At 47.1% G+C, this 24,430-nt stretch overlaps 1 protein-coding gene across 8 annotated transcripts in view; it reads left to right on the top strand.

The window, feature by feature from the left end:
- Positions 1-24,430, top strand: part of NFYC (nuclear transcription factor Y subunit gamma) — a 149,877-nt gene that overhangs the window by 86,250 nt on the left and 39,197 nt on the right. For all 8 annotated transcript variants that reach the window (XM_069622549.1, XM_069622545.1, XM_069622552.1 and 5 more), the window contains 3 exons: positions 1,689-1,760; positions 2,238-2,351; positions 21,941-22,036. In XM_069622549.1, coding sequence (XP_069478650.1) covers positions 1,689-1,760; positions 2,238-2,351; positions 21,941-22,036 — 282 coding nt within the window. The remainder of the gene's footprint in view (positions 1-1,688; positions 1,761-2,237; positions 2,352-21,940; positions 22,037-24,430) is intronic.

The following is a 24,430-nucleotide window of genomic DNA, read 5'->3' as shown; positions in this document are numbered from 1 at the left end:
CTGGGCTCGCAGATACAATTGAGGGCCAAAGTAATGGGGGAAACACCCTGAATTTGAATTACAAAACCCACCCAGATTTGGCTTTCAAAACGCACCCAAATAGTCTGTCATGAGGTGCTATATTACTGAACAATAGTTTGACGAGCCCCAAAGTGACTGGTATTCCATGAAGTGGATTCCTACCTGCACAGTAAGATCACCTGCTGTAATGGACAGCTCTGAAAAGGGTAGCCTACCCTTACTATGCAGGTTTCTGTAATTTACTGTGGATACATTCCAGTTACCACTATTTAGGGTGTAGACTATGTCCTCAGGTATTGAGGCCTCCCGGTGGACTGCCTATGTCCCAGTAAGATGGATATTTTTTATTGGCGCTTTATGCTCAATGCAAGTAAATGGTGGTAGCTGGCGCCTATGGACAAGACGGTATCTCGACCCTTGACGACTGACTCTGAGCATCATGGGACAGGTAATCTGTGGGGAAAACCTGGCTCGCGGGTTTGAGGGTTCCAGTGACTTGGGTCAGACATTTTCAAAGACCCTCTGAACAGGACGTTACAGGCACTCATCTCATCAAGCAGGTTTTTGTAACGAGTCACTGTAGAAAGGTCCCAATTGGTCCTCAAGCTATGCAGGGGTTAACCTGCAAGTCCTGTCTTAGAGGGCCATGGCCGGGCACCACTGCATTCTATTTGAATTTATAAGGCGCACATTGGCCCTGGGGCATCGTGGCGCTGTTGCAGGAAAGATACTTGTACAGGTTTACATAGTTATAACAGCAATGCGTACAAAATAGAAGTAGAAGGGATATGCGTGTTCTGTGGTTACAGAAGAACAGCATATGAAGCAGATGCCATAAAGACCTTCTTAATTGAACAGTTTAGTTTTCAGCATTTTGCGGAAGACGGAGTAAGATTTTTCACTTCTGGGTGCCATGGGGGGAGGGCCTTCCAGTTTTGGGGGGCTAGGTGTTGAAACCTGCTTTTGACCTTTTGAAGGTGGGCACGTATAGTAGAGAGATGTGCTCTGATAGATCTGGAGGAGGTGTTGGTGGTGATTCTGTCAGAGAGGTTGGCGCTATAAGGTAGCAATGGACTGATAGCTGTAGGGACAATATGGGTAAAGTTTAACAGATGCCAGTTTGAGTCGTCCACTGACTGAGGCCTTTACAGAGACTCCTGGACAGGGGGTAGAGTTGGTTGGAAACTCGTTGGTGTAAGAGGTCAAACGTGACCTATTTGAAACACCAATGTATTTCATCATGATGGGGCCAGAGTAGACAGTCTACTCTAGACCTCTTGTCTTCCAAGGAGAAAACCATGCGCAAAAGCCCATCCCTGGAGGCCCAACTCCCATGAAACAATACCTATGCCCGGTGTTGAGTTAAGATGAAAGTTCTCCACTGTCTTAGTGAGGCCTGTAGTATATCCTTCAGCCTCAACATTTCCCCATTGAATGCCCCCCAAACCTCTCCCCAACCATTTTTTTCCTCTCTGCTCACTTCTCCCAAAAGCCTCTTTAAAGGTTGTCAGTTTGTTCAAGTCGACTTGCTCAACAGCTTATTTAGTAATGAGCTGGGGGGGGGGGGGGGCGCTTTGTGTAATGTTAGTCTGCATGCCATGCTATAGTCTGCTCTGTACTCCACTGCACAAATGTATTCAATCTGCAACATATTGTCTGTTTTTCAGAAGGATTTCAGAGTGCAGGAGCTCCCACTTGCCCGTATTAAGAAAATCATGAAACTGGACGAAGACGTGAAGGTAAATTGTGATTTCTTAAATATTTTGACTGATGGAACAGCAGTCCTCTTCCTATATCTTGTGCTGCTTTGGTGGGTGAGACGTTAGTCTCCAGTCAGTTGGATCCAGATAAATTGGGCGATTGTCCGCAGCAGCATCCTGCTACCGTCTGTAGGTGCCCCCACCACATCACTCTGCTCCGTAAACAAGACTATATTGGGCTCTTGACAGCAGGCATCTGATATTTGTTAGTGGCTGTTGCGGAAGGGTGGAGGGGTGCGGGGGGGGGAGGGAAGGCCAATTGTAACTGGAATAGTATTGACCAGCTTTTTTGTCTAAAGGGCCATCCTACAATCTTGACAGTTGTGTGTACAGTCAAGGGAAACTGGAGCAAGCTCTGGGAATGCGGGTGGATGCCGTTCAGTGGTGATAACATAGTTTCGGATCTGGTGGTGGGCGCACCACTTAGTGCTGTTACTTGGTTCCCTGCCTCTGCAGATGATCAGTGCAGAAGCTCCAGTGCTGTTTGCGAAAGCCGCTCAAATTTTTATCACGGAGCTGACATTACGGGCCTGGATTCACACAGAGGACAACAAGCGACGGACCTTGCAGGTACCAACAAATGCAGATGTTGGCAGTCACTGTTGTAGTCGGGGTGCTGATTTTAAAGTGACTCTTTCCATGTGTCTGTTGCTCCTTGATGGATATCCTGCTGATGTTTGTGTATTGTGCTCCTCACTAACAGTTGAATTGGCTTGTGCAAGATCATCCTCGCAACCCAGCAGATTGAGCAACATTAGGTTGCTCCTCTAGCCAACTAGCTGTGGTTACCTCTTGTTCTTCGTGTCATCATGCGTACAGCAAAGTGAACAATTATGCAGCTCTGAAACGGTTAGCCAAGCACAGCTCTAAAATGGTGGAATTTACAAGAAGGCTAGAGCACAAGGTTTTATCTCCTCTCTGAATTAGTGCTGGGCGATATATATCGAGTTTTATCAATATATTTTCAATCGTTCTAGGAGACAATATCGAGATATATGTACATTGCACATACTAGAATTTTTTTATTTACATTTTTATATTTACACAGCTGTAAATTCTCAAACAGGAACCCTGTAGTTGCACTTTATTTTGATCAATGTCTTATAAATGTGTTCTTGACATCACACAAGTAGTTGACTGCTTACAACTGCATTTCACCCACATAAACAATATCGAGATATAGATGGTATAACGCCATTCATCCCAAAAATATCGCGCTATGGCTTTTGGTCCATATCGTCCAGCCCTACTCTGAATACTTTGTACAGATGTGCCCAAAAAGGGCAGACTGTTGATAGGCTTTTCGTTACAGGCTTCATGTTGAGTACATGGTCCCGTCATCCGTCTGCATTGTAGTGTCTCAAACCTTTCTGCGCTCTTTAAACCTTGCAAGATGAGCCACTATTGTTAAATTACACACACCACATCCATTCCCTCTGAACGTTTGTGATAAACACCCTTGTTATGTAGATGTTCTGCCATCTAGTGGTCTGGAGTATATCACTTCGTTTGCTGCAATTTTTGTACCAGCCGTCTGTGTTCCTCAAGACATTTTTGATCATGACCTAACACTAGAGTAGGCGGTCTGGCCATCATAACCAAAACGCAGCTAGCTGCTAGACTCACCCCACACCCTGTAATCACATTGTGCAAACTTCTATCAGCTAAAATACCGATCTCAAACAATAGCACACTAACGATACTTTTAGTGTACAGACCACCAGACCCACTAGGCAACTTTGAGGAAGACCTATCCAGCCTCCTCACCAACAGCATTAAAGACTCCACCCAGCTCCTTTTACTAGGTGACTTTAACCTGGGCTTTAATGACGCTGAAGACAAACGAGCCCAATCGATCCAATCCATTCTAGTCAATCATAACATTACCCAAAATGTCCTAGCTCCTACACACAAGGACGCACATTAGACTGGATAGCCAACCACAACTGCAACATCACTATCTCTAGTATTCTACCTCAAATATGAACGGACCACTATTTTATATGGTTCACAGCCAGCGTTGAGCCTCCCAAACCTAACAAGAATAAAATAGCACCCCCCGTGCCAACGAGAAGCAAAAAAGAAATCGCAGCTGATAAACTACTCCCACTTCTCCTACCAGCTCTCACAGCTAGCTCCAATGAATCTAACCCTAGCGAGCTAGTTGAGTCCTTCAACAACTCCATGGCCAAAACTCTAGACTTGATTGCCCCTATCAAACTCCATGAAAGTAAACGTGAAACTCATCTTAATTCCTGGTTCACCCCCCATCTCAAAGAAATGCGTATCCAAAAAAGCAAACTCCAATCCATCTGGAGGCATACTCCTTCTGCTGATAACAAAACCACACTTGCCAACAAATATAAGAAGGAAATAATTCAAACCAAAAAAGACTCATTCAATGATAGAATCAGTAAAGCCAACTGGAACTCCAAAGAGCTCTTTACCATTCTCTGTGAATTGGAAAACCCAATTGCCCCTACAGACAATGTCCCCAAGGACAAATCTTGGTGCACCAGCATCCAAAATGCCCTAGCAAATAAAATCACAACCCTTCAATCTAAAATTGCTAAGAAAAAAGCCTCCTTGAGCCCTAGCGGAACTCGCCCCATCCCCCTGAAAGAGATACCCAGCACATCCACCCAAAGCAACTTTAAACCCTTCAGGTTTACTAATATTTCCATACAGGAAACAGAAAAGGTCACTCTATCCCTTAAACCATCAAACTGCCAAGGCGACAGCTGCCCTGCGCAAATCATCAAGGATGCAGCCAGAGATTTAGCACCCTTCATCTCAAAACCCATCAACGCCTCTTAACACAAGTACTGTACCTACAAACCTCAAAGAATCTTGTGTACTGCCCCTATTTAAAAAACAGACACTTGACCCAGCAATCCCCACGAACTACAGACCATTACTACGGTCCCATTTCTCCTTAAAATCATCGATGGAGTAGCCTACCTCCAAAACTACTTGGAGTCACACCAACTATTAGGTTCACGGCAATCGGGCTTCAGACCACTGCACGGTACTGAAACGGCCCTTATCGACCTCAAGACACAAATCGATGAGTTGAAGGATAAAGGTAGTACAGCTATGCTCTTCCTCCTTGACCGATCAGCAGCCTTTGACCTGGTGGATCATGCAGTATTATGCAATCACTTAGCTTCTGCCGCCCATTTCTCAAGTGAAGCTATAGCATTGGTACAATCCTTCCTAGCTAACCGTACGATGAGTGTTCTCCCCTGTAGCGGCAGCAGACCCAATCCAGATCACTTGTGGTGTCCCACAAGGCTGTGTCTCCCCGAGAATGTATAATATCTTTACTAAGCCTCTCTTCGACAAACTTGACCGGTTAGGGGTAACCTTTACTAATTATGCAGAAGATACGCGGATTCTCATACCACTTTCAGGCAACTTTGACGAAGACACAGCGCTAGTAAACAAAATTGACCTCCTCATTCAGGCGTGGATGGCCTCCCACGGCCTCTGTCTAAATGACGACAAAACTGAGATGCTGATCTTGGGTTCCGACTCCAACCTAAAAAAAACAGAGTCCCAACTATCGCAATTTCAACGTAGATGGTAACACAATCAAGGTGGCTACTGAGGTAAAAACTCTAGGCTTTTACCTCGATTCCACTCTATCTCTTAAAAAATAAGTTAACACCCTGGCATCCTCCACAGTGTATACCTGTAAATTAATCAGGACCTGTAGACCCTACCTCTCTAAAACTAACTGCATCATGCTAGCCAACGTGTTAGTAATGTCCAAATTGGACTATTGCAATGCCCTCTATGCAGGAGCCAATATAACCATTATAAATAAAATGCAAATCCTTCAAAATAACGCTCTTAGAGCAGCCCTTGACATACCCCGCAGAGCACATATCTCCAACATCAGGAAAGACCACCATTGGCTTAGAATCAGCGACCGTCCTGCTCAAGACGCTATCGCTCACCCACAAAGGGCTCAACAACACAGCCCCCCCCCCCCCCCCTTACATCTCGGCCAGACTGACCAGAAAATCATCTAGCCACCACACCAGGGCCACCAGCCACTTTTTGCTTGAAAATCCCAGATTTAGACGTTCCAAAGCGGGCGGTGCAAGCTTCCCTGTCAGAGCTGCCCAGGCCTGGAACGCATTGACCATTGTGCCGAGAGCTAACTTACCCTACTTTAACTTCAGAAGTAAGGTAAAAAACTGGCTCTGGTCCAACGACAAATAATTTTCATGGTACCTAACAGCCATGATACTTCTGCAACCTAGTCTAAGACGATTCTGCTCCCACCCTTGTTACCTTTGTACACATTCTCAATACTGTAACATGTTAGTTTCTCATTCCAACCTCCTGTATTGACATGCATGTATTGTATTGCTATGTCTTTTATACTCTGAATGTAACCCAAGCTTAACCTTGTACCTGCTGCGCCCGGCTACCCCTGGGTTTTGTGCGCATTATCAAATAATAAACAAACATGTAAGCACAGACCACATTCAAATTGTTTATTTCCACCATTCGTTCACTAAGATGAGTTGTGGCTTTGAAAACCTGTTAAAGGGCTATAGGGCACAGCATAAACCATATGCGAATGAATGCCAGGTGTCATGCTGAAAAAAAGGTTGTGCATTGAATTTCTCTGCTCTTCAGAGCCTTAGTCCTATGGAAATATTTATTTTAGGTGTGGACCGGTTGCAGTCGTACAATCTGTGGATAGACTATGTGCAACTGGTCTCTTCCAACAGACTATGATGAAACTACGTGGGTTGAATCATGCTACAAGTTGTGTCCAGATGCTAAAGGCAATAGGAGGGGTCTGATCATCCCATGATTTCGTTATCTGTGCGGAGCCCCGCCGAGTTGGAGCACTTCAGGCTGGTGGAATGGCGTTGGAGTACCTGGAGGCTTGCTTCTGACTAATAAAAGGCTGAGCCATTTTGCTAGTCAGTAAACCAGATTTTTCCTACAAGCCTCCTCAAAAGGTTCACCTCAGACGAAGAAGGTGCAACTAAAAATAAAGCAAATCAGATACAAAGGTTACAGAAATATCCCACTATGGGTGAATCGGAGGCTAAATCACCTCTGCAATAAAGGCAAACACGGTTTGTCCCTTTAGTCGTCTCGGGAGGATAGCTCAATTGCAACGTGCTCACTTGGAAGCAAGACAGAGCCAACACAGGGTCGATCCCTGGGTCTGCGCTTAGAAACCTTTCGGTATGAAGCGCGTTATAAATAACTCGTATCAAATCATATCAGTGCCTAAAAATTGGCTGCACCAAAACATTTACTGACCTCAGTCTCCAGAAAGGTTGCAAGTTCAGGGACCATAAAGGGACATTGTTGGACATATTGTCTTTGCATGGTGTGGTCAACAGATGGTAATGTTTTGAAACTGGAAAACGTCCATGTCAACATGCAGGATCCTAAGGGATAGCTCCATCTGAAATTGACTGAGTGACAAAATGACTACCATGCTACAGGAGTACAGGTTTGAGCAGTTGCTAAACAACTTACTCTGCCCCACACTAATACTAAACCAGTGGTGATCCCAAATACAAAGGTGAAACGGGCACACACATACCTCCTTCGCCTCTTTTGATAGAGCAAGTTGAGGGCAGGCTACATCTTAATTTGGGGGCGAGAGCTGTCACAGTAGCAACCCAAACTGCTTTAGTGCAGTCGGTCCGAAATAAGTCTCCACTGAAGGTTCTATAACAAATTGGGAATGCAAAACTTGGTGTGAAAAGACTCTTGAAGTTGATCAGTAGGGGTGATTACGCAAGAGACTTTTCTTTTTTTTTCCGAAAATGTTGAGAAGTCTTAAGTCACTATGGTTTCAAAATGTTGGACAGGGCCACTTCTCTGTACCTGTTGGTCCTGTCGTTGAGGGGGGTCAACTGCGTTCAGCCAGGTTTCCAGGAGCTTTCCGGGCTATGATTCAGCAATTGGTAAGGTGATGGACTGGATCCAACCCATCGTCCGGTCCAAGGAGCTACGCTGTGTTGCACAAAAAACTTGGGACAGGTAGGCAATGTTTGTTTGCGTCTGTGTAGCACACCAGCAGTTCAATGCTGGAATCCTTGCCCAGAGCTAGTCTAGAGGGTGCTTGTCTGGAACCTCCAGTAAGAGGGATCCTGGTTCAGTACACAGCCAGTAGAGGCATGTCGTCCACGCCTCCGGCCCCCTTCTCAGTAATGCTGTCATGTCTTAATCCCTTGCCTTTTATGGCTGAGGACTTCTTAACAGGCTGTACCCCCAACAAAAGTCCAGTGAATCCTTTCAAGAGTCCACAGATTAATGAGATCATTTCTATTTTTATAAAGGCAAACTGTCACAGTGGTTGATCCAAAGAAAGCCTGCAGTAAGGGGCCTGATCTAGGTTGTTGTGACAAGTGCCCTTTGCTTTCTGGCATCACATAGCAAATGGTGGGGGGGGGGGCTAGGGGGGGGTGAGCAGAACGAGATGAAGAGCCCCACCAAACCAAGATGGTGGAAGCCTTCTCTCAGTCCACCACACTCCTGGTCACTTTCCCCACTTATATTGCTTGCTTCAAAGGGACTAGTGGCTTTGTCAGTACTGCCTAGACCAGACACCAACACATGCCTGTACTGCTATAGCTGAGTTCTGATCACAGAGCTGACACTAGTGTCCAAATCAAATTGCTGTGGCTGTAGAATAATTTGCTTTTAGTAGTCCCTGTGCTGCAACCAGGCATTGGTTATATTCATGGATTTACTAGTATGCCTTGGTAGCAAGTATTAGTTTTGGAAAGGTGGTGCAGAAGAAAGCCATCATGTCCTTTATTTTTGGCTTGGAATTCTGGGAACTGTAGTTTGGCTAAATTTCAAATGGGTCACAAAAGCTAAAGTCCCAGAATCCAAAGGGAGTCAAACCAGACGGAATACCTTCCCGTGCATGGCCATGGTTGGCGCCACCTCTGAGAAACATTGTCCCAGCAGCCGTCAGAAATGCACATGCAACTTTTAAACCTGCCTTTAACCATTTCATGGCTGGTGCTGAGGGTGTTTGTAATCATCAGAGGTGCATGTTTGCACTCTTTTTTTTGCATGGAGCATTTATTACGATTAGCAGACCTGCATTTTCAGAAACTATTATCTATTGCATTTTATGTTACGAAAAGAAAGTGGTAATTTCACTCTAATCCAACTCTCAAACACTGAAGCTTTCATGACAACACTTGAATGAAATGCACAAGACTGGGACTTGCTGACTTTCCAAGGGGCTCCGACAAAGCCTGAATAAAGTCATGAGCACTAGCTTATGGTCGAGTGCACTGCCATATCCAGTGTCCATAACTCAACCTGAGCCAGGACTTACACTCTAGTGCAACTCGTGAACCCCCACAGTTTACTGCTAGCCTTCAGACTTTCCATTGCAGCCATCACCTCTGCACTGGACTCTACCTAATCTAAACCCCCCTTTAGTCACCCCTGCAAATGTTCATCTACCCTTCAAACTTTTCTCACTCTTTGCAATCAAATATTCATTGCTGCCTCCCTTCTAAAATCTCTAAAATGGCACTCGCCTCTCCGACCGTTCTTCTGTCCTCCACCCTGCCCCCTACTTGTTCTACGCTCACCTGCTTGTCCTTGACCTCACCTACCACATTAGCACCCATTCTTTGCAGCACCAACTCATCTTGAACTTGTATCGACCAGTTTGCTCTCCAAATGGTCTGTCTTTGTTCACATGCTCTTTTGGTCCCCTGCTGGTCTCTTTCCTGCTTCTTCAAGTTTGCCACTGTACTACCACTATTGTAGAAATCCACTGCGGACCCAACCCAATTGTCTGAGGGAACTATCACCCAGATCCCTACTTAGCCACTATCTAAAGGTCCTTCTTCAAACGGTATAGGCTTGGAGATCCACTTCAATCTGGCTTCTGTAGTAAACACTCTTTAATGCTCACTGCTCTAAACATTTCTATATCAATCCTTTTGGACTTCTTTGCTGCTTTAACACTTGACGACTGTCGTCACTCTCCAGGCCCTTAGGATTTGCAAATGTGCTCATCTTGATCGCAGAACTTGCAACCCTCCGACCCCGCTAACCTGTCGGTACTCCACAAATAAGTGCTTGAACCTCTGCACTTCACCCTCTATACCTCTGCCCTTGGAAGACTTGTCATACCTTTAGCTTTAACAATCACCTCTTTGGCATATTTTCTTTTCTTTCCTTCACTGAGCCGTCATAGTACAGATTGCCAACTGTCTCACTGGATGGCTCACTGCTGCCTCAAGCTGAACTCTTCAAAAATGGAAGCTTTCTCCTGGCTTCCAATGCCATCCCTCCCCTCGTTCCTGACTGACCATAATCCCTTAGCCAGGGCTTGCAAACTGTGTTCTTTGAGGGCGACCTCCAACAATTCAGTATCACAGCCACTTGTATTAACCTTCTCAACATTTGGATAATGTGTTATTAAGGACTGCTTTGTGCTCAGCAAACTTGACAACTACTTGAGCCAACTCCTTGTCCTTGCCCCTCTACTCCTTGTCCTTGCCCCTCTACTCCTTGTCCTTGCCCCTCTACTCCTTGTCCTTGCCCCTCTACTCCTTGTCCTTGCCCCTCTACTCCTTGTCCTTGCCCCTCTACTCCTTGTCCTTGCCCCTCTACTCCTTGTCCTTGCCCCTCTACTCCTTGTCCTTGCCCCTCTACTCCTTGTCCTTGCCCCTCTACTCCATCGCTCTAGACCGTAAACCTTGCTACACACACTCACAACCTTCCCAGCTACTCTCCACCTTTTTCTGTTGTCACTCCATGCCTAAGTGCTCCATTCCCCCTAGTCTGCAAAGCTATTGGTGGTCTTGCTCCCTAGTACTTGCCCAAATGTATCGCTGTTTACTCGCCAGCTTTTTCCTGTGCTGCTCCTCTGTACTCTACCTCAGTCCCATGTCCCCCTTGCTTCCGCGGTTTCTTCTTACTCTGCCCTGGAACCTCAGTCCCATGCTTCTGCTGTTCCTCCTTACACTCCCCTGGAATCCCATTGCCTATCACGATGTAAGCCAGCCCAACTGTGGATCTTGTTAAAGCTTCTCTTTACTTGGCTGCCCTCTCCTTTTTACATGACTATGCCCCTCTGGGTCATATGACACCAAGTAAATTCACTCTTCACGTTTTGTGTACAAACTAATGGTAGGGGGCAAAACAATCGGAGGATGTCTATGCGTGGGGATCCATGGGTACCTATACACGCAAGATGGGGATAGTATGTGGGATACGCCCCTGTTGCTACCTTTTTATTAATTTTGAAAACAAATACAAGATGTAACCCGGCACCAACCACTAGATGGAGGCCTATAAAAATCATGGGACTCTAAGCCATTTCAAGCTTTCATACCGAGCAAACCCCTGCTTGAGTAAAAATATTACTTATTTTCTCTTAAAAGCAGCATCTTAATCCCTTTTTTAATTCTCCCCCCCCCCCTCTCCAACGTACATCCTTCAGGCCCTTAGGCCCCCCAGTTTGAAGACTGCTGATCTAAGCACATACAGGCAACTGGTCTTAGATGCCCATGACCTCACAGGAAGTGACAATAAAATGGTTTTGCAAATTTGATTTTAAATTCCAGTTTTTTTTTTTTTTTTTTCTCCGGGAATGTCTAGGCTTGTCTTGCTTTCTCTCCCCTATTCTGATCCATTTCCCCACCTTCAGTGTTTTTATAAATTTTCTTTCCTTTAAGTGGACTAACCACTAGTGGATTTGGCTAACCATTTCCCCTGTTGGTTGTGGATAATCCATGTTAATTTCTAACTGGACTGCACATGGGCACCAAAAACTCACCGTGAGCCCTTTTGCTGACTGGGATAACTGGGTCAAGGCCATTTGATCGCTCTGGCACAGACCAGATCGGACAATGCCGGCATGGGCAAAGGCCTGAGGCGGCGGGAGCTAGACGTGCATTGTCAGGTGTCATTTACACAGACAAAACGCCTGCAGGAATAACCTTTTGTGTGTAAGGGTGGTTATCCTGCTGGAAGGCTTAGCCTTGATGATCCATGGTCATATGGCCAGCACCCTCGGAGGGTATACTGTGTGTAGGGCGGGTCAGGCCAGTTAGGGAGCGTGTTCATGGATAGTATGCAGTTTTTATCAAAGGATTATCACATATGTAGCTGCTGCCCTCATATCCCAAGTGCAACAGTGAATGCCATCGAATGCCAGTTATTAACTCTTATAACGGTTAATATTCATCAGAGGTGCAGCTGCCTCATTTATTTGTTAAGTGTAGCCCTAAATATCTAAACATCCTGTGACAGTTTCAATCATTACATGGCCTCATACGTAGTATGTTCATACATGCCTAGAAGCTTTCATATGCGCGCTTCAGCACCTGCCACAGTTACGTATAGTACCATCCATACTCACTACGGTTAAATTACAGGACACTGCCAAGTGCTGCCTGACATCCTCTTTCCACATGTAACAGATTCATTTATCACCCACTCTTTATTAGCTGCTCCACAATGTCATTTCTGTGACATGGTTTGGAAGTGACTGGTTGCCAACCCTTGTGCCTTCACCAGCTATTGGGATTCTTCTCGGGCCAAAGTTTACTTAGTAATACAATGATTGTGGGCCAGAGAAAACTGCTGTGGCCGCAGGGCTGCATGTTGGACACGCCTTGCTTAATGATTGCACAGTCCTCTCCAGAGGGTTGTTGAAACTCCCTCTCCCCCTCCTTGCCCCCCCCCCCTCTCCCACAATCTGTAAATCATACAGAACCAGTGGAAACATCAGGGGGTTTCCAGTCCAAGCCACAGTTCAGGAGTTTGGGTTAACAGGCCTGTCCTAAGAATGGACAGCACCGCTGTGAAATTCATGTCAACAAGTGGGAAGTAGCACACTCCCCACAGTTATGCAAGTTAGCTCAAGTGGTTTGGCACTTGTGTTTCATCACAGAATAAGTGCTGGGTGCACAAAATCGCATTGCGGATCAATTATTGTACTGCTGAACATTTTTCAACCCTGGGGAGGGGCTTCAAAACATAAATGCTCATAACAATAGAATGTATAAATGCCTTTAGTGTCCTCAGCCAATACAATGTCTCTTTCGGGGGGCGGGGGGGCTAAACTCCTGTGCATACCACTCAATTATTAGTTTCTGATTAAGTATAACCTAGTTGCTGCAAGGACTACCACAACAGACTACAATTCCCTCATGAGTCTTATCCTGAAACAGACGAACAACTTGATGGTCTGTCCACTGCGCATAGCCCATTGGTGGTTCAGAAATTATCTCAAATTGTCCTGTTCACAATTCGAAGTTCTTATTCCATTGTGGTGATCGTGTTTGTGCCAACACGTGTTTCGACCTTGCATTGCTGGTCTTCATCAGGTCTGGTAAATCGCCTATCCTTCACGCTACACGCTGCCACCAAAATTGTTTTCATATTGTGTTACAAAGAGCCCGTTCACTCATTCAGTAACTCTCCAAGGCCTTCAAACATCCGAATTCCAAGGTTTCTTCATGGTTTCCCAAATGGTGATTTATAGTTGACCTATATCACGCTCTCGTTAGCGGGCTCCAGCTTCTCCTTGTCCCTATTCTGTTTAGCGTGCCATCTCCCTGGTACACAACCCTCCGAAATAGCTCAGAGGGAAACTGCCATACCATCACACCTGTCAACTGTGTGGACAAACTACAATAACAACCCCATAGGACAATAAGAGGTGTAAATCAAAGAAATGCAAAGACTAAGTGGCAAGAGAAAACCCACTAACCAAAAACTCAACTGTCCCCATACATCTCTCTCAAAAACCCACACAGCAAACCGCACATAATTCACCACAGCGCAACAAATACAACTCGCACCAACAGCACGAGGACCCACATCGATCGATAATCGCACACAAATTCCACGCACAGTGAAAACCGAACTGAAGCTGTGAACAGGACACCACAGCTGTCACTTCCTACTCCCACTTAACCCCCCGCCCCCTCACCCCTCCTTTTTTTTTTGTTGTAACCTCTGCTAGAGCGCCTGGGGACCAATTCTGTTGGTGGCGGTGCGCGGTACAAATCCTGATCAAATACATTTCACTTGCGGTAATGGATCTCGCTCCTCCACTCCTACACACAGTAAACTAATTTGGCCATTTACGACGCATACAAAGTCTGCTTTTAAAAGATGTGTTGGTATCTTTTTTCGACAGCACAGTTCATGGTGCCAAGCTTAATTCAGGCTGAAAAAAAAATCTGATTCTGATGACTTTCAGGATCATTTTGAGAAGTACATACAGTGTATGCAGCAATGTTTTTTCTGACCACGTACGCTGGGTACAAAATTTGTTGCCAACAATGGGTACCTCGGACCACTTACTGCATGGTAGACTATGCATTGCATGTGACTCTTAAAACCAATACCAGCTGGTAAATTGATGTTAAATTAATGGCTCCATTTCCACTAAAGCGTAAGAAAGATTCATATGCAATGTAGGCCATCTAACATCAGAGAACTGCTTTGCTGGCAAGTTAAGCAGCACGAATAACGATTATTTTTGTTTCGTGTAGTGTCTGTTGGGGAGATTTATCATTGTGCTTTAGCCACTCTCCAAGTGAGATGCCCCAGCACTTTTTGTTGGACTTCTGGACCTTTTTCTATTAATCCTGAATGAGAGGAGCCTTTTTCCACTCATTCATTGTGTACAGGCGCGACGCATCATGGGCGCTATCTTTTGGAACTCTATTCTTTATATTCTACCTATACTATGGAGTCTGTCCGCTTCATAGCTCTTATAACTGTAGCACGCAGTTCCTTATGGGCAGTATTGCTGGGGACACCTTGGCCCTACCTTTAAAAACGTGTTTCGTTTTTTTTCTTCTAATTCCGGAAGTTAATTACAGTTCTTAAGGAAGGATAAAGATACTTGTCTCTCCCAAAACTTTATAGTCCGATAGATTGGCACACACCACCTTTTGGAGTGCAAAGGGATACTTTGTTATCCCCTTCTCTCTGTTTCTATGACTTTTTAGTCACATAGACGATCACCTAGTTATGGCTGGTAGCTGTGGAACTTGTTCTACCAACTATTTTTTTAATATGTCAGGCTATGTCCATAGCCTCAGAACTGCACAATAGGGACACCCAAATACCAACTTCAGGTCTCCCTCCTTTTTTCGCCATTACTAGCGTGGTTGTTCTTTGTTAGCCCTCGTACCACCATTCTGGGAGGAGGTGAGGGGAGGTCTGTCTATTCTTTTTTTTTTTTTTTATTTTTTTTTTTTTTTTATTTTTTTATTTTTTCTTTGGCAGGAACCAGTAGGTATCCCTGCCTAGGCTCCAGATGTCTGGTCTGGGCAAGCAGGAAGTGGGGGAGGAGACTTCTGTCCCCCCAATCCCCTGTCGGAGAGATTGCAGAGGAGTGTGTGCTGGAACTGTATAAAGGGTGAGGCTTCTGTTTTGTAAAGCAATTCGACCACTGGAAACGGAAGTAACCAGAGACGCCTGCAGACCCTTTGCAAGACCGTGAAGCTAACACTGCTGTCCTGGCCTAGTTTTCTATGTGACATAGGAGCTCCGAAAAGGCTCCTTCCCTTAGGCTGGTTGGAACAACTAGTCCCAAGACTAACTTTGTAACAAGCCATCTCCTGAGGGTCCTAGGAGTTTCCAGAGCTGCAGAACCCCAATACCAGGAGAGCTGCTGCCCATTTTGAGTGTATAATCGTAGAAAGGCTGAATCCGTCCAAAATTTGTGCTGAGCCTGCAAGGACACTACAGAGATCCGATCCAACTTGTCCAGACCCCCTCACCAGAGTGTGGGGCTGCAGGAAGCGAACTATATTGACCGGGTGTTCCGTGTCCTTTGTTGGTGCTGCTGAAAAGGCACCAAAAGGCAGTGCGATCAAGAAGTTGCTGAACGTCGTGACACAGATCCCCCTCCAGACTGCTGGATGACACCGTCCATTGTCCTGCCTTTCGTCACCAGACCAAGGAATCCGGAGGTTGGATCCAGAGCTGACACATCTTAGAGGAGCCAACATGAACACTTTCTTCAAACTCAAGGTACTGTGGGGGGAGGGAGGGGGTATTGCTTACCCGATTCCGAGCAGTCGCTCAAGAGCGTTGGCGTGCACCTGTAGGTGTCCAAGGCAACTCCCTCTTAAAGCTGACCCAAGTTGCTGCTTGTGTCCCCTTGCGAGTCCGTTTCTTGGTCTACTTTGTTAGTTAACTTGATGCTTTAATTACTTTCTCCAGCATGGGGTCTGGCATGGATTCACATGATCATGAATATTCCCCGTCGGGCTGGGAATCCTCGGCAAAGAAAAAATAAGTTTAATTTCTGAACTGTCTTTCTCCTAATATCCAATCACTGAGCTCTGGTTCATACTGCCACTAGCCAATGACTGCCCTCTACCTTAGCACCTCCTCTGGCAGCCATCTTCAGATTTTTACAGCACATTCAAGTGTTGAGTCCTCGTGTTTAGCTCTCAAGCTTTTACTGTGATTTAGCGGGGGGGTTTTTGTTGCCGGCTTACTCTTTTTGTTTTTTTGTTTTTTTTTTCCGGTCAAGCAGGCCTTGTGCTCCATCGATCAACCTTCTGATTTACGGACGCATTTTGGATTCTTCTACGCCCCTCAAGGGTCGATTTTCTTTGTGGAGGCTTCCGGAAGATTCTCAGGCCTACGCCGCCTGGACCATGTTGGAGGAAAAGGATTCAACTCCCCTGTTCAGGATTTGCTCCAGCTGTGGTACCCGGCGCACAGAGGATTGCATGTTTTGCCAGCAGATAGCCCCTTGCATGATGAAGGATCGGCACAGACGGCTGAACGAGTGGCTACAGGCCAAGGCACCTGCTCTGGGTGGGTCCCAGCAGCTGCCTCTCCAGGTTCCAAGAAGGTTGAGCAGACAAGTCCTTTGAGGGGTGCCCGTCTCGCAGGAGAAGGCCAAGCAGGACAAGGCTCAGGCCCTGACGTGAAGGGCCAGGTGCACCCACCGTAGGCCTTTGAGGGCTTTGTTGTCTCTGGCGAGGGCTGCCGAGACAGCCCCGCAGGATGCGAACCCCTCCCCCCCACCCCCCCAATATATAGCTAGGGTGTCCCTGCCTCCCAGGATGGAGGCTGCATTCCGGGCCATAGACAAGACCCCAGAGAAGATGCTCATCATCTCCCCGAGACCCTCACCGCTGGAAGCAAAGAAGGGGGTGGGGTGCGGTGGCCCTCCAGGGTACAGATATCTCCTCTGAGCGCAGCTCACCGGTCTGCAAACCATCCACGAGGTGGGAAGCAAATTAAGCGGGCCCTAAGGTGAAGGGGACAACTGTCCTGGAACCTCAGCTGCCACCCCCACCTCAGGTACCTCCTAGAAACCTCTTGGTGGACATACTTTCGGCACTGTATACGCTGCTATCGGAGATCCAGATAAGGATGACTATTGCCCGGCAGCCTTGCCCGTGACGGCAGACACCCCCATGGGGGAACCCCCAACCAAGAAGAGTGTGCATCCTCCACCTCCTCACCATCCTTCTAACCCCCCCCCCCCCGGATGAGACGGATCCGGACACAGCGACCACAGTGGTTTAGGGGACCTCCCGTCACCACTGCCCAGATCTTCGCCGTCGGAATGAGATTGCCTCGTTCCATTCGATTATCTCCAGAGCGTCAACCTTTTTGGCTCGCTCTGGATGGAGGAGAGCTTCCTAGATCAGCGCAGAGAGGCGATCAGGAAGACCATCTTCACTTCTGGATGACATTTGGGACAAGGATTTAGCACTCATGAAGAACCCTCCCACGGCTCGGGCGAAGAGGGCTCGCCTTGAAGTACAGGGTGCCGGGCCCAGCCTTCTGCGGATTCGGTAGTGTCCACGGCAGCCAGGAAGAAGACCTCGGGTGGTTCTGCCTCAGCAGCTGCCACGCCCACCGGACAGCAAGGGCAAGAAGCTAGATGCCATGGGACGACGGGTCATCTATCCGGCAGCGACTACAATCCAGGCCGCCAAGATCGCTCCCATCCTGGACTTCCTTCCCGACGACTTTGGATGCGTTGGAGATTGTGCAGGAAGGTGATGTGGCGTCTGACAATGCCATAAGTGGCCATGGACATCACTGATACGTTTCGCCAGATGGACAGCAGCGTTGGCCTCAGTTGTAGTGGCTGGCTCAAGGCCACCAACTTTCGGCAGGACATTCAGTCGAAGGTGCTGGACCTGCCCTTCGACAGGGACAACTTGTTCGGCAAGTCTGTGGAGGAGTCTCTCCAAGCCATAAAGACAGACACAGAGAGCGAGTGCTTTGGGCACTCTTCAGCAACGGAAGCTGTCCTTTTGGACCTCAGGCAGCAAGTCCCAAGCATCCTCCAAGGGGTATGGCGGGGGGGCTCCTTACTGCCAACCCTCCCGCTCTTCAGCCAAAGAGACCAACAGGGGCCACTCCAAGACCTTCGGAGAACGATGTTGCTGCCAGGGTCCCAAGGGTGGCCTGTCGACGTCTAAACAGGATTGAACCGGCCATGGAGTCGGCCCCCTGCCATGGGAGGCCGGCTGGCGAACTTCATCAGCGTGTGGAAGTCCATCTCCACTGACTGTTGGGTGCTGGACGCTCTCGCCCACGGACACCCTGGAATTTCAACGGATGGCTCGGCAGGAAAACCACGTCCCGCAGCTGTTGCTATAGGTGCGGGCTGTGCGAAGGAAAGGAGCGATGCCGCATGTCACCAAGAGGCTCCGTAGTCTACTCGAGGTACTTTCTCGTCAAAGAAGACTGGGGGCTGGAGGCCCATTCTCGACCTTCGTCGACTGAACAAATGCATCAGGTCCCAAAAACTCTGGATGGGCTCGGAAAGCTGGAAGAGGGGGACTTCCTGTCGTCGTTGGACTTTTACTTACACATCCCCATTCACAAGGGGCATGGTGTTCCTGCGCCTCGTGTTGCAAGGGAAGCACTACCAATTCAAGGCCCTTCCCTCCGTATTGAAGTTGGTGCCAAGGGACTTCACCAAGTGCCTGGCTCCGGAGGCGGCGCAGCTGCGGCTACGAGGGATTCACGTCTACCCTTACGTGGACGACTGGCTCATCCGGGCCGGCTCGAAGGATATCTGTCGACCACATGGCGAAGACTGTGCACCTGCTGACGGAGCTAGGGTTCTCGGTGAACTATGCAAAGTCCTGCTTGATTCAATCGCATGACGCGCTGATGCTGGGATTCCGTTTAACACTGTGTCATGCCTGGCGTCTCCAGAGGAGAGGATAGCGGCCATTTTAGGCAAAGTACGACTGTTGGCCCTGAAGATTGCAAGGGTGAAGTCCATCAAATCTGCTTGGCATGTCATGCATGCACCTCATTCGGCTGTGCAGGCTGCAGCTTTGTCCACTACAGGAGTTCCTCGACGCCCGTTGGATAAGTGTCAGAGAGCTTCGAGGACAAGATCACACTCGAGAGATTCTGTCGAGCGATACAATGGTGGGGGGGTTCGTGCACATCTTTCCGGAGGCATGTATTTCCAGACCCCACCGCACCAGGTGACTGTCACGGCAGACGGCTCCCTGGAAGGGTGGGGAGCTCACACCGGAAGTCTTCACGCAAAAGGCCTGTGGCTACCGGAGGTGGAAACGTTGCACATAATGTGTTGTGACTGTGGGCAGTGTTTTGGGCCCTCAAGTCTTTCCTTCCGTCCCTTTAGGGCCAGGTGGTGCAGGTCTTCCCAGACAACACCACCACAATGTTTTACATCAGGAATCGTGGGGCACCAGATCCCCCGGCGCTCTTCAGGGAAGCGCAGGACCTATGGCACTGGGCCGTCGCTCATGGGATGTTCCTCATCCCGTTTCATTTGGCAGGAGTGAAGAACACTGTTGACTTACCCCTCAGGGACCTGCTTTCTTGCCACGAGTGGGAGCTTCGGATAGACGATGTGGATCACCTTTTCGGCAGATTAGGCAATCCCCATTTGTGACAGCGACGAGCGCCAGGTGTTGGAGGTTTGCCAGCAGGTTTCCCCAGCCTGGAAGCATTGGGGGGGGGGGCGGCGCATTCTCATTCCCCTGGGACGGCCTTTTTCTGTATTCGCTCCCTCCATTGCCGTTACCTCTTTGACTAGTCAATCAACTCAGACTGTCCCGGTGCAGGATGATCCTAGTCGGACCGGCGTGGCCGAGGCAGATATGGTACCCGGACCTTCTCGACATGTCGGTGTCCCCTCCAATCAAGCTTCCGGTGGTCCCAGATCTTCTGGCCAGAGAAGGAGGCGGAATTCTGCCCCACAACCCGGGATCGCTGAACCTGAAGGCCTGCTTCCTACAGAGTTTGGGGGTTTACGGCATCCAGCAGATTGCAAGGAGGTGCTTGCCAAGGCCAGGGCATCATCCACTCTTAAATGCTACATACATAAATGGAAGTGGTTTGCCGTTTTGGTGCCATGCACAGAAGATGGACTCTCTGCGGGTCACGGCTCCGCAGGTGCTACCATATTTGCTGTCATTTGGCCAAGGCAGGACTGGCCCATGCTTCCATCAAAGTTCATCTGGTGGCTATTTCCTGCTACACCAGATTTCTGGGACGGTCGTAGTTATGGTCACACCGTCTGGTTAAGGAGTTTAAAGGACTTGTTCCCACCGGTGAAGACTCCAGCCCCAGCGTGCAAACTCCAATGTGGTGCTGACTAGGCTCATGGGCCACCCCTCTTCCCCCCCCCCCCCCCCCATTCGAACCTATGCAGACAGTTCCGCTGAAGTTCTTATCGTGGAAGACTGTGTTCCTGATGGCCATCACGTCTGCACGACGAGTGGGCGAGATTCAGGCCCTGTCCTGTAAGCCACCTTATTTGACATTTCACGACACGAGGGTGGTGCTGCGGACACACCTCTCCTTCATGCTCAAGGTGCTGTTGGACTTTCATCTAAACGAGCCCTTGGTGTTAACTGTTTTGTTTTTTTCCAAAGCCTTTGTTGCCGGCCGAGAGGACCTTGCACTTGCTAGATGTAGCTAGAGCACTGATGCTCTACATGTACCGCACCAAGAGTTTCCCAGAGACGTCACAACTATGGCCCTGTGAACCAAGGGAAAGCACTCGCCAAGGCTTCCATTTCCAAGTGGCTCTCCGGCTGCATCACCCATTGTCACAGGTTGGCGAACCGACCGTTGCCTGCCCGTTCGAGAGCTCATTTGACCAGAGCGATCGCTGCAACTAGGGCGTTCCTGTCTGGTGTGCCACTGCTGGACATCTGCAGGGCTGCTACATGGAGGAAGATGCACACCTTCACTAGAGTCTACTGTCTGGATTCCAGAGGAGTCCAGGGTCGCTTGAAGGTGATCCTGTTTTGGAGGCAAGATAATTTGCTTCTGTTGAGCCATGCCACTGCCTGTAGTTGTGCAGTGTTGTACTGCTGTGTATTCTTTATTCATGAGCATGTGGCGTAATTCTGCCCCACAACCTGTGAATCAGTGGCAGACCCATGTTGAACAATAGTTACAGGTAAGTAACTTGTTCCTTTTCCCTTTCTAACGTTGCTACAATTGTAACTGCGAACAAACACAAAAAGTGAGTGCCCTTTTAGTGTGCGATCTAGTATCACTAAGTGTTGAACTATTACCGTCCGAAGTATTTAAAGTGATTCCGGTGTAAATGTTTTATATAAACATACCTGTCTGTGATTCTTTGCTGTGCCTAAGATTAGGAGTACTTACCTACAGCTCGCATCTTCCTCTTGATAAGCCTGACTGCTCTGCCACACTACCAAGGTCTGTAGCTAGTACAGACTGTTAGTAAGAGTTGGTGATCTACAAACCACTGGGATAGCTTACTAAATTCTTACTGCCAGTCAGACTTTCGGAAAACGCCCCCAACAGTGTCACTAGAAGCAAATCGAAGGATACACAACTGGTTCCCAGGGTCTTGATTGCATTAAACTGTGTAATAGATGTATTAATTTAGACGCATGCCTGCCGAGGGGGTGAACAGAGTGAGAGGCTGGCTGGTCATTCGAGATCAGTGATTGTTTTGAGGAAGGTCAATTTCAAGCAATGTTTCATGGGGCGATGTATTGGTCTGATGTGGTCCAGATTATCATGTGCGGCTCTTTTTAGAACTGTTTTGAGTTGTCTGTAAGGACGTTTCAGGTAACCACAGCATGCGTTAAATGGATGTCTTGAGCTGACTGTTGATCTAACATTTGTTGGTTTTGTTTTTTCGTAATGTCCAGAGGAATGACATTGCTATGGCCATCACCAAGTTTGATCAGTTCGACTTCCTCATCGATATTGTCCCCCGAGATGAGCTCAAGCCCCCCAAACGACAGGTGAGCATAAGCTTTCTCAATGAGGCGCAGGCTTGGTTACTTTAGGCAACCTAATTCCTCTTAAATTGGCTGTCTGAAGGTGCTCTGTTGGTTTCTTCACTTGTGCAAATTAACAGCCCCTTTCACTTATCCTCCCTGTTGTACAATGGCCATGGTATTCTGAATAAAGGCGCCTCCTGGCATGATTATTACTACAGTGCCCGCTGCAAAACTTGGTTGCTTTGGCATATGTAAGTGGTGTCTCTTCCCGTTGAAAGATTGATCTTGTCAGTCCGGTTTTATTGGTCTTGTGAAGTACAGTCAGGTTTTATTTATCCTCGAGGGTGCAGCACTGGACACATAATCTGGAAATATAAACTGAATTTAGATTCAATCCAGCGCAATTGGTGTAGACGTCCTGCTTGGCTTTAGAGAAAACAGCACTTTATGCCCAGATGCCCCTCCTTCGGAAGGTGTTTGTTCCTTGCCAAAAGCCATGACTGGATGAAGTGGGTCCTGAGGAAATGGGGCTAGTTAGCTCTGCATAGTTTCCCTCCAGAGTACACATGCAGCAGTATTTTTATGAATTGGCTGTGATGAAAAGTGGCTCCTCGTGTTGTACTTTGTCGCCTAAAATGGCTGAGAGCTTGGACTACTAAGGCACAGTGGTGCTGTTTGCCTGATTCTGTGGAAAAAAAACATTAACCATGTGTAGAAAAGAGATGTGAAATTTTGAACACTTATGAAAGGTCAGAGGTGGGGAGAATGGTAAAAAATATTTCGGGCCTGAAACTGACATTTTGGGGTAAAATATACTATATTTTGTACCCTTTACAGATGTAAATTCAATTTTCTACTTTCAAACATTAAATGTATTATGACTTGTAATACAATGTTTAGTACTGGGTAACATTTTTGTGAATTACTAGTCATTCAATCTCCTTCTGTGCCCAGTTGTACACCTGCACACAGCACACCATTTCTTACTTGCCTGTCCATTTTCCCTTAAGAATGCGGAGTCCACATTTTAACACTTGGTTTAATTTGTTAACAAGCCAAAGGTGTAGTGTAATTTAGCAGCTAGCCTGTCTGTATATAGATTTTGCATAACTCTTATTCTGCTGGTTTAACCATTTGCAAATAACACTGCCACTCATCCAGCCTTTCATGCATCCATCAAAAGTCCACCATGCTAGTTTATAAGTCTTCAAGTAGAACGGACACAGTATCCTTACTTTGCTTGTGAAAATGCATGCCTACTGGAGTACAGGAATTGCAAAAAATCTGTTACTATAGTATTCAATCATGGGCCGATTTATTGCCTGCAGGGCTGTTCTCATCTATATGAAAGTGCAATTTTTTTCTGCTCCTGGATATAAGATGACGCAATACAACGAAAGTGGCTATGTCTAATCAGGGGTTTACTGTGCAAAGACTTATTTCCTTTGCAGTAATGTCAAAAGCCTGATCATGTTAAAAATAAGAGCAAAACTGCTAGTATTTTATTCAATGATAAATGTAAAAATAATGCATATTCAAACTCGCTCCTACGTAAAGCAGCAAGTCTCAGTGCACAATGAGGTAGGAATACCGTGGTCCCAGAGAATTGAGCTTTTTCCATGGGGTACAGATCTCATAATCATCAATTTAAGCAACTCGTGGTGAGCGGCAAATTTAAAAAAACATTCTTGTCCATCCACTAATTACTTAAATGAACTCTCTACAAAGTGTGACAATTGAAAAATCCCCTACATTGTTCAGCTGCAAAATAACGAATTCCTCGTTTATATCCCCGAAATGTGTGCTGTTAGAATGGTTTTCAATGTCGGCAATCTGTGCTTTAAAAGTGGATTCTACACCTTCAAGCAGGAAGCGCCCAGTGACAGTTTGCACTACTGCTTTATGCAAGTTTACCCAGCCGCTTTGTTCAATATGGTTTGAATACACTTGGGTATTGGCTTTACATGAGCTAATGGTGATTGAATGCGTATAAGCCTATTGCCTTTCATGGCTGGCATCAATTAACTTTGGTACTTTTTAATTGCACCATTTTCTCCATCTGTACAACTGAAGTAATATTTCAGCCTACTTTTACAAGACAAAGCGTTGAATAGCAATTTGTTGTGCAATGCTGTACGTTAGCTAGTCAAATTGCTTGACACTTGCGTAGTACAGCTAGCCATTTAAATTACCCTGTTCGATGAAAGCACAGCTCGCCATGGATTACTCTTGCTGTCAGAGCTCACTCAAACCTCTTTTCTCTGTTAACTGCAATTTCAAAGGAGCTAATGGGGAGCAAGTGTAGCAGTAATCCCCTCCTCTTCTGTGTGCAAGGCCTGTGGGAGTGCTAGGCAAGAAAAATGTTGCCAAAAAAGTTATTTGCTAAACAGAGCTACTAGATTTATAAAAGTATCA

The sequence above is a fragment of the Ambystoma mexicanum genome, chromosome 11 (assembly GCF_040938575.1).
Source record: "Ambystoma mexicanum isolate Mex_15411 chromosome 11, UKY_AmexF1_1, whole genome shotgun sequence".
NCBI classification, from domain to species: domain Eukaryota; kingdom Metazoa; phylum Chordata; class Amphibia; order Caudata; family Ambystomatidae; genus Ambystoma; species Ambystoma mexicanum.
The sequence above is the reverse complement of the archived record's forward strand: the minus strand, read 5'-3'. Positions and strand labels throughout refer to the sequence as shown.